The sequence below is a fragment of the Gobius niger genome (genome assembly GCF_951799975.1).
Source record: "Gobius niger genome assembly, chromosome: 12".
Taxonomy (NCBI): domain Eukaryota; kingdom Metazoa; phylum Chordata; class Actinopteri; order Gobiiformes; family Gobiidae; genus Gobius; species Gobius niger.
The window spans coordinates 13,440,528-13,454,973 of record NC_136863.1 but is presented as its reverse complement, the minus strand read 5'-3'; the positions used below and the strand labels follow the sequence as shown (position 1 = coordinate 13,454,973).

At 38.5% G+C, this 14,446-nt stretch overlaps 1 protein-coding gene across 2 annotated transcripts; it reads right to left on the bottom strand.

Moving 5' to 3' along the window:
* Nucleotides 1-266: 266 nt before the first annotated feature.
* nap1l4a (nucleosome assembly protein 1-like 4a) lies at nt 267-10,062 on the bottom strand. 2 transcript variants are annotated; one of them, XM_079568205.1, is made up of 14 exons: nt 9,962-10,062; nt 9,228-9,262; nt 9,071-9,143; nt 8,774-8,918; nt 8,247-8,333; nt 8,016-8,150; nt 7,853-7,924; nt 7,640-7,779; nt 7,424-7,569; nt 3,816-3,832; nt 3,606-3,734; nt 3,491-3,526; nt 3,296-3,346; nt 267-1,720 (listed from the first exon to the last, which is right to left on the bottom strand). In XM_079568205.1, exons 2-14 carry the CDS (start codon nt 9,241-9,243, stop codon nt 1,682-1,684), a joined length of 1,086 nt encoding a protein of 361 aa, XP_079424331.1. In that variant the 5' UTR covers nt 9,244-9,262; nt 9,962-10,062; the 3' UTR covers nt 267-1,681. The 2 variants fall into 2 exon arrangements, with proteins under 2 accessions (XP_079424331.1, XP_079424332.1); XM_079568206.1 differs by lacking the exon at nt 267-1,720 and adding an exon at nt 2,065-2,101.
* Between the last annotated feature and the right edge of the window lie 4,384 nt (nt 10,063-14,446).

Genomic DNA, 14,446 nt, shown 5'->3' with positions numbered 1-14,446 from the left:
ACTGACGCCATCCTCCTTCAGAAACTTGCGCTCGGCCTTTATCTGTCACCCAGAGTGAAACAGCACAGGCTTTCTATCTGCAAGACAGATTCCACTTGTGCCCCTGTGCTTGAAGCTGTGCAGGCAGACAACAGGCAATGACAGACATGTTTAAGGAGGCAGATCGCAGCAATCAACAACTCTCAAATAATAGCTTACCAAAACAATAAAATCAAAGTCTTGAATCTCCAAATATTTGAAAAAAATACAACACAACAAAATTTCCATGTTGCACAACTTACTTTAATAGAATACCTTTAACTCTGTACAAATTAGAAAGAAATATTGCGCAAGTAACAAATTGAGGAGAACCAGTTAAGGCCATTGCTAGCACACGGTTTTTAATGTTTGGCCGTGGCTGTAGGATCTGTCCATCAAGACGATATACAATCCATATTAATATTTAAAAACCTGTGGGCGTTACATCAGTGTGATTGTTATTGATAACCAGTGTCCAGGCAAAAAGTATTTAAGCAACACCCAGTGTAGTAAAAAATACATTGGCAAATTCTTGTCTTCCCATTGACATTCCACTGAATTATACAGTATTGACAATAATAAGGAACAAGGACAGAAACATCAGCTTTCAAACTTATCTATGAAGTTCCTAGATGAATTGGCAAAAATAAAGGATGTTTTTGGCATTAAAAATAGCATTGATTACACCATACGTCTATGAGGCTGATGATCGGTGGCACTCCAGTCATTCCCTCACGGTCATAAGTACAGCTTTACACCCGCGAGAGAATTGAGGAAATAGTTTAAAAAGGTAAATTTCCACAAATTACTGCTATGACTAAAGGACTTGATAGTTTACCACTTTTAAGTGCATTTTCTGAGAAACTGACATTGATACATTCTATGACAAAAGCATGTTTTTGGCAAAATCAAAATGTCAGGTTAACTGTATCGTATGGCGAGCAGTTGTCTTTGTACACATACATACTCCGGGTGTCCAAGTGGTTCGGGTTAATTGCTTGTCAGCCAAGACCCCCTCCGCAGAAATGATGACATGTGAAATGCATTCTGATAAAACAACACAACTTGGCAGATGCTTGTTCACATGCTAAGCCCAAACTAAATCTGAGCAAATAATGAGCCTGTATGTGCAGTTTTCAGTATAGCGCTGCTTCAAACAGCACAATAAATAGTCCAACGAACGTACAAGGAACACTGAAAATTAAACTATAACTGATGTTTGCCTTTTTAAGACACTATAAGAAAAGGATACACAAAAACAAAACATACAACCCAAGTTTCAAAGATTCAGTAGACTTCTGGTAGATTAATGCTTTTTGTTTGCAATAAAACCCTGAGTAACTGATTTATGTCTGAACTGTATCCTTTTCTTTCATACACACAGGTGATGCTGAGGGTCTTGACAGTAGCTTTCCTTCTCCAGCTTCACAAAGTGCCGAGTTTGAACTAGGCTTTAACCATTTCCACTTTATGTTTAAACAAAGCCAAATAAATGCGGTAAATGTGGGAGATGGATGCAAGACTAAGTCATGCATACAGTAAAAATGCAGTTCTTTGCCTTCTATAGTTTTCATTCAATTCACGTGTCGTAAGAGGGGACCTGCACTAGGATGACTTGCTGTAAGTAGTTGAGAAGGAGCAGTCTCCATGTCCGCTGAGAAGGTTACTGCTGTTTGCATTCGGCAGGCTGGGGCTGTTCTTTCTGTGGGGAGCGAGCACAGGACATTATAATTAAGTGCAATGCAAGTACTAAAGACATTTGAATTAGCGGGAAACTAGGAGAAAATTAGGAGGAAAGCAAGCCAAGAGTACAAAAAGTTATCCGACAGCAGGCTTGTGTGTGCATCAAAGGGACTGTGTTAAGACACCTGTGAAGCCATCAGAAAAAAGTAACAGATACAGAGAGAAGAATCTACCAGAGATGTGAGTGGAAGGTCCTACAGCAGACTACAGGAAAGAAGGCTGTAGAGAAAGATGCAGCCACACCAATGGCCAAAGACGGCAACGTTTGTGTTTACAGGGCACTGATAATGTTTTTGCCCTTACCTAGAAATGCATGGGATGAAAATGGTTTGAATTATGCCTGTAATGGAAGGGAACCCAGGAGAGAGAGAAACAAACAAAAAGGAGTTTAATCAATACAAAAAAAGAGGGAAATACAAAGAATTCAATACACGTCAAAGACTTTTGTAGAGTAAATTTGCATCAGAATTTTAAATAAAACACATAATTCAATGGTTCACTTAAGGGGCTTTTCCACTGGCAGACACTACACAGCTGTTCAACTGCTAAGGCCAGTGCCAAACTGATCTGACCAGGTATAAGTTTTGACACCGACCTCTGGCTGCTGAGGTCAGCCCTCACTATTAACATGCAGGTCATGCAGATTTAATATTTCACACTGTTCTACAAGGGGATTTTGTCAATGTTAGCATTTAGCCGCTATAAGCGCAACTTAAGCTGGTGTTAGCATAACATTTGCATGTTGTTAACCTTCATACTTTGATTTTTAGGAACCTCAGTATGGAGCGTTTACAGTTAAAATTGATGTGTGTAGGGGAATGATCTCTACTGGCAGAAAGGAGAATTAACAAGCGTGATACAAGACACTACATTTTGCCAAGTGAATGCTAATAAATCAATGGTGCAGTAAAGTACAGAATGGCTCAAAACATGTGCATTGATGGTTTATGAAAATACCGAGGACCCTTCCAGATTCTAAATATCATGCAACAAAATCCAAGAAATAAAGATTGGAGTAATTAAAACAGTGAAGTAAGGAATGACAAGATGAAGTTTTTGATAAGTGAACTTTGTTAAAACCTGCTCAAAAGCTCAAAGAGTGAAACGCCCCCTTTAAAAAAAAACACACCAAAAAAAAACAGGTTTTGGCTGACTGGTGGTAAACTTGCAAAGTTTCCTGTGTGCTTAAAAAGGCGGAAAATGAATGCAACAAAATAATTAAATAATTTCACAGCTTTGCGATATGGCTATATGTGAATATCAATATTATAGCAGTATATTCTGCAGCCCGATTATAAGGTTAAAAATCAGCTCATATGCATTACGTAAAGGACAAAACCTAGTAGCCAAGTTCATAATGAAGGAGTTGACCTACTTTCAATCTAGCAACGAAAGTTAGCAAGAAACAATGCGAGAGAAGCACAATTTTGCACTGATCGGATTGTGATTTCCAGGCCTGTGATTGAGTGATACACACAGACAAAGCACAGAAAAACAATCTTGTACTAGCATGATCAAAGAAGGGCTCACAGACCTTGGGATCGAAGTCACCGTCATCATCTTCGTCGCCTTCCTCATCTTGCTCCTAACGAGGAAAAGCCATTCAGAAAGTTGACATAGAGGGTGAAGATTTGCTGTATAGTCATAGCAATATCTGAATAGTTGGTGAATATGGCTATTTTCTTGAACTGCTTTTTTTGCTACATAAGAATGTGTCTCCTTCACCCACCTCTTCATCCCCCTCTTCCATGTCCTCCTCTTCAAACTGCATTGAATACAAACAAAAGGTCAACAGGTACTGCGGCTCATTGATGGCAGGTTCAAGTGAAATTTAAGTCACTCACACTTTCGTCGTCTTCCAGAGCCTCTCCTGTGAAGTACAGCACAGCTCTTGGAACTATTCGCTCGCGGAAGAAATGGCCAATCTCAAAGTCTGTAGCTAAAGTGGCTAAGGTGAACTCAGAGTCGTCCTCCTACAAAGGGCAAAACATTACACTGGTAAATGCTCTCTTGGGAATGTGGTCCAAAAAGGTAAAACAAGTAAATGTACCCACCTCTTCATCTGGTGAAGCTGTGGAGAACACAGTTACAACAATTAGTTTTTTAGTTACACTAGAATGCCAACACAAACAAACTATTGACAGATGACAATGGCAGCGATTGAAACACTTTCCAACGAGCTACTATTATAATATTACACAAGTCACCGGTCAGCTACTCAGAGCTGGAATACGCTCAGACATGTTTGACAGCGGAAAATGGCTATACCGGAAAAACCAGCAGCAGTTTACACAAGATTTTGGATTGATATTTGTGCCAAGTACTTGTAATAATTGATGAGATTAATCAAACATACAGTTACTCGGTTACAACAGTGTTGCCGTCTCATAAAGGGTAAAAAAAACAAAATTACGTAGTAGTTATTCAAACAATGTTACTTCATTTTAACATACATTCAGGTAAAGAGATTTATTTCTTCTCTCAAAATGTGTTTAATGTGCTGTCACTAATTGTGTGCTGTGTAATGTTACAGCCAGTTTAAAGACCATGTCCTTAGTTCAGTGTTTTTCAACCACTGTGCCGCGGGACATTAGTGTACCGTGAGATATTGTCTCCTGTGCCTTGGGAAAACATCCAATTTCACCTAGTTGGTCAAAAAATACATTATTTTAAAACAAACTAATTATTATCCCCCCAAAATTTGCCGTTGTTAAGTCTCTGTGCTGTCAAGTGATCGGCAGAGTAACCATGCAATAATCTCCTATATCAGTAAGTGGCCGCAGGCGCTGGGAGCTCATTTCTTTGAGACGAGAGAATTAGTGATGCATGGATGTGACAGGTGTGACAGTGGCATTGTGGCTGGCGAGACTATATGGTGTTCCTGTTCAAGACACTTTGATGAGAACGACTTTATATTGTGAATATAGGCAACAAAGCTACATTTTCTTTAACACTTTCTGCTGGTGGTGTGTGATTTTTTTCAATAAGGCTTTTCAAAAAGGCTCAAAAAAGGTTGAAAAACACTGCCTTATTTGATTCGCTGCAGCTGATAACTGGACTTCTAGCACCACCTGCTGTTCAAAGGCCATAAACTAAGTATCCAAATTGACAAGATGATTTTTGTTTACTCATGTTTACTGTCATTTACAAGCATGATTTTAAAGACACGTCTTAGGGTAAGAATGGAAGGTTTTCAAGACTGCATAATGAACCGCCCTGGCTCAGAAATGTGACGTTACAGAAGAAGCAGGAACAATAAAGTGTTTAGTTGGATTTTGAACGTATCCTTTTATAGACCCTTTAATTGTTTGTAAACATTCCAGGCTTAGCAGGAGGCGGGCAGCTAGATTCCTATCTATTTCCATTGTTGTAGTTGTCATAGTAATGATAAACAAATGTCTAACTGTTGTTGGAAACATCAGATAAACCTTATTTTATCGTCTCAAATGTCATTCCTGTTGTTCTTGCACCTTAAGCCACAACAGGACCACATTTTTTAGTTGTAGTTTTACACTTATAAATCGCTAGTTTTAATTTAATCTGATTTCTCTTGATCACTTCCTGCCTCCAGCTGATGTCACTGATGATATAAGCAGCGAAAGGGTCTATAGCAGGGGTGGCCAACTAGTCAGAGACCAAGAGTCAAAATTTTCAACCTTAATCCTGTGAAGAGCCACAAAGGCACCGACCATTAGCGAGATCCGGCGGTAGTTTATTGTGATTAAATAGAATGTGACCGTTTTATTTAATCACAGTAAACTATAACTTTATGCCTTTTTCTTTTTTTTGTTCAATAATTGTGTTAGATTTAATGGTTTTACTCCTCACCAAGATTGAAATACATGTATATTAACTGAAATTTTATGCTGTTCTGCTCTGACTGAGACAGAATTAGATTTTTTTCTTTTTTTTTAATGCTGGGGTGTGTTTGTATGTGGGGCCCTGCCCACTGAGCCCCCTTCTCTGATTCGTCCCTGGCCTGTGCGCTCTGTGCCTGCAGCTTCGTCCTGACTGGACTGTGCAGAGAACGCACTCAAGGCTGCACAAAGTTCATAAACTTTAATCAGGAGCCTCTGGAGGACGTCTGAGAGTCTGTTTTATGTTGCATTTGTTACAGTTACTGTCACATGTGAAAGAAAAGTCAATGACTTTGCGTATTTCCGCGTTATGATGTCGCGCTTTGCATCATACGGCACGGTAGCGGCACGGTAGCGCAGCGGTTAGCGCCTCCGCTTCACAGCTAGAAGGTCCCGGGTTCGATTCCCACCAGGACAGGGCCTTTCTGTGTGGAGTTTGCATGTTCTCCCCGTGTCTGCGTAGGTTTCCTCCGGGTACTCCGGTTTCCCCTACCACTAAAAACATGTGCAATAGGTGAATCCTCCAGCCAGGTGATTCTGACCATCAGCCTGGCTCCACAATCATGGAGATGGGTCCCCGGGCGCGGCACGGCCGTCGACCACTGCTCCTTACGGGTTGCCCCAGTGGCATCGAAGGATGGGTTAAATGCAGAGGACAAATTTCCCTACGGGGACAATAAAGTATACAAACAAAACAAACATACGCTTCAAAAGAGCTCTGCTTTTTTCGATTTCCTAATTTTGATCTTTTTCTGTAAATATGAAGCCAAATTACATCAAATAGAGAGTAGGCTGATCAGAAACCTGAAAAGCATAGAAGCCGATCCTAGTGCCACGATCTGCCTGACTGTTGTTCAACCTACATCCTGCTTAGAGTGAGGCTGCACGGGCTCCTTTTACACGCCGCCTCGAAAAGGAGGGACATACAGACTCTCATTCATGTGTGTAGAGATGGAAACAGGGTCTGTAGGATGATGGTTGGATTTTTGGTCAAAGACTGTTAGTTTATGGGAAATATTTACCAATTATTTTGCAAAGAGCCGCATTGTATTAAACATATCCAATCATTAAAAGAGCCGCACTCTGAGAGCCGCGTGTTGGCCACCCCTGGTCTATAGGGTAAATCCATTCTGTCATTTACTTACACGTTAAGTCAAAACAGCAGTGGCAAATGCTCATAACTAGGGATGGGAATTGATAAGTTTTCATTTATATCAATATCAATTATAATTTCTCTTCCAAATAAATAAGTTATATAATACATATGTGCTTCTTGGAATTTTTATTTAAACAGACAGCTATTTTGGCAACATCTTTTCATACAAAGCCTTTTGAAAAGCTATTGTAAAATGCTTACTAAATAAACAAGATTTAAAGCTGAAATGTTTATTACACTCCTTTCTCTAAATGCTCGTTCAACTAATTCAACATGTGACTGCCAGTGCTGGCGATGAAGCGCAGAGGTAAAATTTCATTTCTCGGCGCCATCGCCTCTGAATGATGTCGTGCGACGCGTGCACAAGCACAGGAAGCTGCACGTGCTCATTGTTTTGGTTCTTTGTGCGTAGTAGCTGCACAAGAGTAAAGAGAGGCAGCAGTGCAAAGCAGCATCAATAAGAGAGGCCTCGTTAATTCTCTGAAGACTGGCTCAAGTAAAAACGGTTCTATATGAAGAACCGGTTCTTGATTCCCATCCCTACTACCAACACCTAAGAATTTCTTTGGTTGAACACAGCCCTAAACCATAGTATTAAAGTTACATTGAAGCAAAACAAAAGGATAAAGGAAGTGTGGAGTTGACTCACCTTTGACTGGGTTAAAAAAGTTGAAGAAAGAGTCATTAGGAACTTGTTTGGTAACAGTGCGGACTGTGCCACGACCTTTATGCTTCTGCTTTTTCTTGATAGTTTTCACTGTGACATCTTTTCCTTTGTGCCAGTCTATCTGACAACTAAAGACAAACATGAATGACTTCATACATTCACAAATGTTAAAACCAATGTATGAACAGATTTTCTTACCCTTCACAGTCAATAATCTCAGGGCCCTCAAATGAGAATGGATCTGTGGCATCAGGTTCTGATTTCATCTTATAGACTTTAGTTAGAACTGCATTGTTGAAGTAACCATTTTGTTCGAAGTGAAACTCTAATGTAAAACTCTGAAGAAGACAAGGGCATTAAATCTACCGTAGGCTGCAAAACTAGCAAAAAGTCACAGCAGGATGTACAAACCATTGGCTGTCCTGGCTCTGAAAACTTGACTTGAATATCTCTCAGATGTTTAAGGATGGGTTCATCATGTTCCTATAGGGCATTAAGTTCGAAGTCAAACATTTGCTGCTGTTAAAATGTACAGACAGCTGTGCAAAAATATTAATTTTATTCCATACAATACCTGTAACATGTCACTGAGCATGTCCACACTTTTAAAAATTGTAAGCCAGAATTCGGGGATGCCTTTTGGGTCTTCCTGCGGCATAGTTTCTTCTTTCTTTGCTTCTTCAATAGTAGCTTTTTCCTTAACTTCCTCCTGAAGATTGATAGTCACAAAATAAATGTTTTTCTAAATGGATTCTATAACATAATGAAAACGACACTACTTTATTCACTTAGCTGTACTACTTACAGCTAGTTCCTCCTCCTCATCTCCGTCACTCTGCCACTCACACTCTTCGTCTGTGGGCTCAACTGTTCCTGTGACAATGTCTCGTCTCTGCAAGACCAAACATAGCAATAAAGTGAGAATAGTAAAATGAAATATTTGTTCATTAGAGCAAGTGTCTGAACCCGTAAGTGCAATGTGAACTATTTGTGACACCGATGCTAAGTGTACACACTGTGGAGACAGGTGCAGCAGGATTACAGCTGCCAGTCTTCACTGAAACTAAGAATGTCACTCACTCACTGGAAATAGCACCGACTGACAAATGACCAGACGACAACTCGTTGTGGTGGTTTTTATTTTAGCACGATGAATGTACGCTCACTGATCTCAGATCAGAAGCATATAATAATTTCACAGTGCAAATGGCATTAATGTAGGTTTAACATAATATATACGGTTTTAAATCCTGATTGATTGTTTGCAGTAAGCTGTACTTCTAACTAAACGCATGTGTATGCCAACAGATTGAAATAATATAGTTCAATTACCTTGTCAAACAATGGTTGATAAAGAGTAGAATATTTCCTCTCTAGCTCATGGACCTCTTCATAAAACTTAGCCTCTATATTGGCACACTGCTCCTGAAGCCTTTTCAAAGCATGGACTCTCCTCTTGACTGCTTTGGGAAGCATGCTATTAAACACAAAAACAATGACATAACTAAAATATAATGCTATAAGTAAAATAATCCAGATTAAGTCAATGGTTTTAAGACAGCAAAATAAAAGTTACTAAAACGTCTTACAGATTGTAATAAAACCATGCACCACTCAACGCATAAATACCTTTCCAAGTCCTGACAATGGATAGGTTTATCCCCAGGACCGCTGAGATTTTGAACTCCTAGATCCCCTTTACCTGCAAAAAAGTATAGATTTCCACAATTGATTCAGGAAACATGTAACAAACGTCTCAAGTTGAGCTCGTAGTGTTGAGCTTTACCTTTACTGGTGTCCATAATTGAATCTCAGTTTCCTCTGTTAATAAAAAAATACAATAATTTGTTTGAACATTTCATGTTTAGGACATTATTCCTGTCACACCAACACAATTCACTTCTAAGGAGCAGATTGTCGTAAAACAGACAAGTGGCAGCTTGACCTAACTTGAACAACTGCTAGTATTATGCCTGCGCAGGCCGATGACGCAAGGACTGATTATGGCTAAAAGACACACAGGCAAAGCTATGACAGCCACAACTTTAACTGTAACACATTCATTAAAACAATATGGGATGGTGGTGGACACAAATATTAACGTAATACATTATTTCTTTCCGGGGAACAAAGGCGTGACAAGGTTAGGGCTGCAACTGATGATCGACAGACTCGCCTCACAAACACACCGCGAACAATGCTACAACTTACGTTATTTACTAGATTTAAAGTCTACATACGCAGCATTGTGGCCGTCATGAACAATTTATGTTGCCAAATGCCAAAGTACTCAAAAAATTGCTCAAATATGGACAACAGTGTAGAAATCACACAGTCGTTTATGTTAGCATGCATTTCACAATGCTAACATTAGCTTTAGCCACCGAACGATCTGCTCAATAACCGACGCTGAAAGTGGTCTGACAGCAAGCAGAACAACCTCCCGGTACGTTTACAACAAACATTACGTCCTGTTGTTTATAGTAACTCTGCGATCACGTGCGGTTTGAGCGAGCTTACCTCAAAGTGAGCTAAATTGTGGTTACTTGCTAAGCTCACGCTGCTCTGTGCTCCTACCCACACGCGCGAGCGGCACATGCGTTTCAACATCGACCACGGCGATTGGTCAGAAAACGATGCTGCGTTCACGGTCTATAGTTATAATGTTACACCGAGCAAGCTACCGATTTTATTTTTACTTTTACATGGTGCTTATCCAACTAGTAGTTTTTTAAAACAGAGATTTAAAATGGATGTAGGAAACTGTAGCTTTTGTGAAAGTGAACCAGAAGATTTAGATCATCTTTTTTGTTTGTGTGAAGTTGTCCAAAGGTTTTGGCTGGACCTTCAACAATGGATTGTCTCTAAAGGAACTCAGATTATCAACCTAACAATTAATGATATGAAATATGGTATTTTTCGCAATAATCATAATAATTTTGGTCTTAATATTATTATTTTGTTAAGCAAACATTATATACATAAATGTCGTTTTTTCAAGACAAAACCTAACATCACTCATTGGAGGAATGAGCTGAAACTTTTTTATAAATCTCTATTATTGATCAACACCCAAAATGCAGAAAAACTGGCTTCTTTTATAGACAATCTTATAGAATGAAATGCCCCTTTACATTTTTTTATTATTATTATTATTTTTTATATAACCTGCCCCATGTTCTATATTTTTTTTCTTTATTATGTGCACTGAACATAGTGAGGTCTTTACGCTGTACCTTTTTTTGTTTGTATTTGAATAAAAAATAAATAAAAACAAATAAATAAATAAAAATAAAAAACTTTTACATGGTGCTGTGCCTGTTTACTTTAAGTGTATCTCTGTTTTTTTAATGTGTCGTATGTATACAATATTCATGAAAAAAAGCGTAAATTTGAAGAGCTGTGATCAATGTGATATCAACTGTCATTACATTTACAACGAACTTTGACTTTAATTAGCCTATATTATTGGTATCAGTCGGTATCAGTAGTAGCAACTAGTAGCAGCAGCAGCAATAGTAGAAGTGGTAATTATTATAGTAGGCTACAAACCAACCACAAGAGGGCTACATAAGGCCAGTGTTTTCTTCTGCTTTCTCAGTTTCTCCACTGTTGCAATAGTTACAAAATAAGCTTGTTCAGATTAGTAACATTATAACCTATTTGTCTTGGTGTTCTTTATTTATTTAGCGCTTTTCCCCAAAAGTACAAAATCTTGCCCAACCCTTTCTAGGGCGCCAAATTGTCGAGGGCCAATTTGATCTTTTTGATCTTACAGCAACTGGATATTTGCAACTTAGATCTCAGACGTTTTGAAAATCATCCAATATTGATAAAGTGTCGCCACTGAAATAGTTAAAGGAAAGCTAACCACTAAAATTGTTGCAGCATGGGTTGATTATAACAGCCTAATAAGATTGTCACGAGGACCATCTAACACATAAGATAAGATAGAACTTGACTGATCTCACAATGGAGAAATTCACTTGTTACAACTGCTCTCAAAAGCACAGTCAAAATTACTGGGAGTTTTGGTAATTTCTATATCAACAGCCACGTGACTGCATCTCAATAGGCCTATGCACCTACATAAATACAAACACTTCAAAATGTGTGTAGATCTGTTTGAAGCTCGGTCAATTTCCAGCCAGTATCTTTGAGAGGAAGTGATCGCAGAAGACCTTAGGCTATTGGGACTGCATGTGCCTGTCAACTAGGCCCTACTGACATTTAGCAGCAGCTTCTACTCACAGAGCAATTCAAATGTCATTGTGCACAATTTGGTAACATTCAGTAATAGCTATTTTTGGAATTAATACAGCTTATGTTATTTTTTACAGATGATATGACAGCATAGCAACAGAAGCCAAATCAGTGTATCATATAATAATAATTATAATAATAACAATAAGAATCATCACAATAATAATCATCATAATAATAGAAATTATTATATATATTTGAGTGATATTAATATCTAGGGTCATTTCAAACGTCAAAAGTCCAAGATTGTTCCAAAAAGCTGAGCAGAATTTAGGTGGAATATTTAGCCCATATACGTAAATATTGTGATTTATGTTTTTTTAATCCTCCAACTATTCCTATTATTTCATCACCTGTTTATGTCTATAACTCTGCCAATGAAAGGCCACCAGAGAGACTGCGTGGTCTCTGGATAAATCAATCCTAGGTGTAGGAATAAGCTCCCTCATCTGATGATTCTTGTGCCTCGCTACCTTCCGAATCTCATCACATCCGATTAAATAGCAGTGCGACCACCAAAACAAACAACAAAACAAGCCGGCAGCCATGGCCCTCATAGAACCTGTGGTCCCCAAGATGATTTTGAGAAATACAACAGAGGTGCAACTATGCCTTGTTGAATCATTTGTTTAAGTTATTGAATTTAGTGTCCAATATGAACTTAAGTCAGACGAGATTCTGTGAAGCCTCTGCTGCAACAGACTCAGGAGTATGAAACAGCGCAACAATGCTTACAATTCAAATTCGGGCTTAGCCATGGCCAAGCCTGCACAGTCCAAACCATAAACCATGTGTCCTCCAAGGACTGTTCAGTCTGAACAACACTGTGTTTGGAAGCACAGGCATTGTAGAAACTGCAGTGATGCATTAGTTATATAAGAAATGTTGTTGACGGTAATGCAGATAGCATTTCAGCTGACCGGAAGAGATAATAAAGAACCACTTCGTGGGCTCAATTTAATTCCCAGACCTTTGGGGGTCTGTGTGTTTCCTCATGCCCAGGTGGGTTTTCACCATGTGAAACATCTTAAAACCCCTGACAGCTTATTGACCTCCCAGACAATACAACACCTGCTGCTGTGATGGGCAGTTTCTGGCCCTTCACAGTCCAATATTATTGCCCATATTGTCCTGGCACTGAGTGGGTGCTGAGTCTGACAGGCACCTGGCTCCTGTGCTGTTCGGTTTGCTGTGTTTGGGCTGCATCAACAGATATTTGTAGATACATTCCTGTCAGATTTTTGAGGACTCACAGTTACTGTGTCAGCCTCTGTTATATATTTATTTATTTATTTATTCATTAGCTTTGCATATAATAGCAAACAATACAATAATACAAGAGCAGGAAGAGGCAGAAAACCCAAATGGGCTCTTAATTACGCCTCCACCAAAACATCAACAGTCTTGAGTGAAAATAATATATAGCCTATAGAAAAAAACAAAAATCAAATGTTTTTCTTTTAAAAGAAAGTGATGTGCCGTTTGCACGATTGGAAAATTGACTCCACAACTTGCAGCCTCTGTATCTCAAAAGAAATTGTGCTCTAGATGTAACTGATTTTTGCTAAGTGTAAGTTATAAAGTCAAAACTAAAGTGCTCTGGTCTGATTCAGTTGAATTCTGTAAACATTTAAACAATACATTTCAAGAATATTAAGTTTGACAAATACATTAGATGGTATTTGCTTCATATAATGGGTTGCAATTCCTTCAAAGCACTTTTTTAGTAGCTGGAAAAGTGCTTGCCCACACGACATGACAAAGAGGGGTAGATTGGACTATAGCATAGTGTTAGCAAACATTTAGAGTTAACCTGATGACTTAACTTTCTTATGACACCAAATGATTTATTAAATTAACAAGAGCGCTTTCCACTCAAATTCCCATCCATAATGACACCCAGAAATTAAACGTGATTTAATTCAGCAAAAGCAATTGAAAGTTTGAAGTTATATAGGATTAAAAAATAAATTAAAAAAAAACATTAAAGAAAAAATGTATTAAAAACAATTAATTGATTTGACAAAACGCAGCAAATGAAATATTGACTTTGGTTGTATGTTATTTTTTTAAAGAAGCATTTAACAGTCTCTATCTTATTTTTCCCTTGAACTTTACAAAATAAAAGCAGAGAGCGCTTGTGCAACAATATCATTTGAACTATAAGACCCCGTTGACTGTAGACAGGTGATTCCAGGGCTCAATGCTCTGAGGGTCAAAAGCATCGGTCAGCAGCTGCTTACCTTTTCACTTTAACTTATACATCTCTTTAGAGTCTATTCCTGCACCAGTTTGTTACAACAGTTTTTTTTAATCAACATCAGCAGAAAGACACAGAATAAACAAACAAACAATATGTTAGTTCAACTTATTTATGGTTGATTGGTCACTTCACTTGATCATTTTTTGCCTTGTGACCATGAGAAGAAATATATGGTCAACATGATCAGCCTTTAAAAATGCAGTTGCTGTGACATTTTCATAATATTGACTTTTTGCTAAAGATTGAAAAAAAGTGGACCTGTTTTTGCCACAGTCCAATTAGGGTAAGTATGAATCAATAGTTCCTTTAATATGTGTGAACGGCATACAAACATGCAGAATGCTGGTAATAGACAATGGCGGCAGGTCTGCTTCGCTCGTCTTTGTTGGTGATTGAGCACATCTCAGCGGCTCACCTCATCCCGGAGAGTATTGGTGTTGTGAATGATTTGTCCAAACTCCCAGATTGCTGTATTGATA

Bases quoted from the DNA above. Each gene is read 5' to 3' on its own strand.
- nap1l4a (XM_079568205.1), bottom strand. The intron at 7,570-7,639 runs GTAAGAAAATCT...GTTTGTCTTTAG, and splicing joins GAGATTATTGACTGTGAAGG to TTGTCAGATAGACTGGCACA. The intron at 3,527-3,605 runs GTGAGTGACTTA...TATTCAATGCAG, and splicing joins CTCTGGAAGACGACGAAAGT to TTTGAAGAGGAGGACATGGA.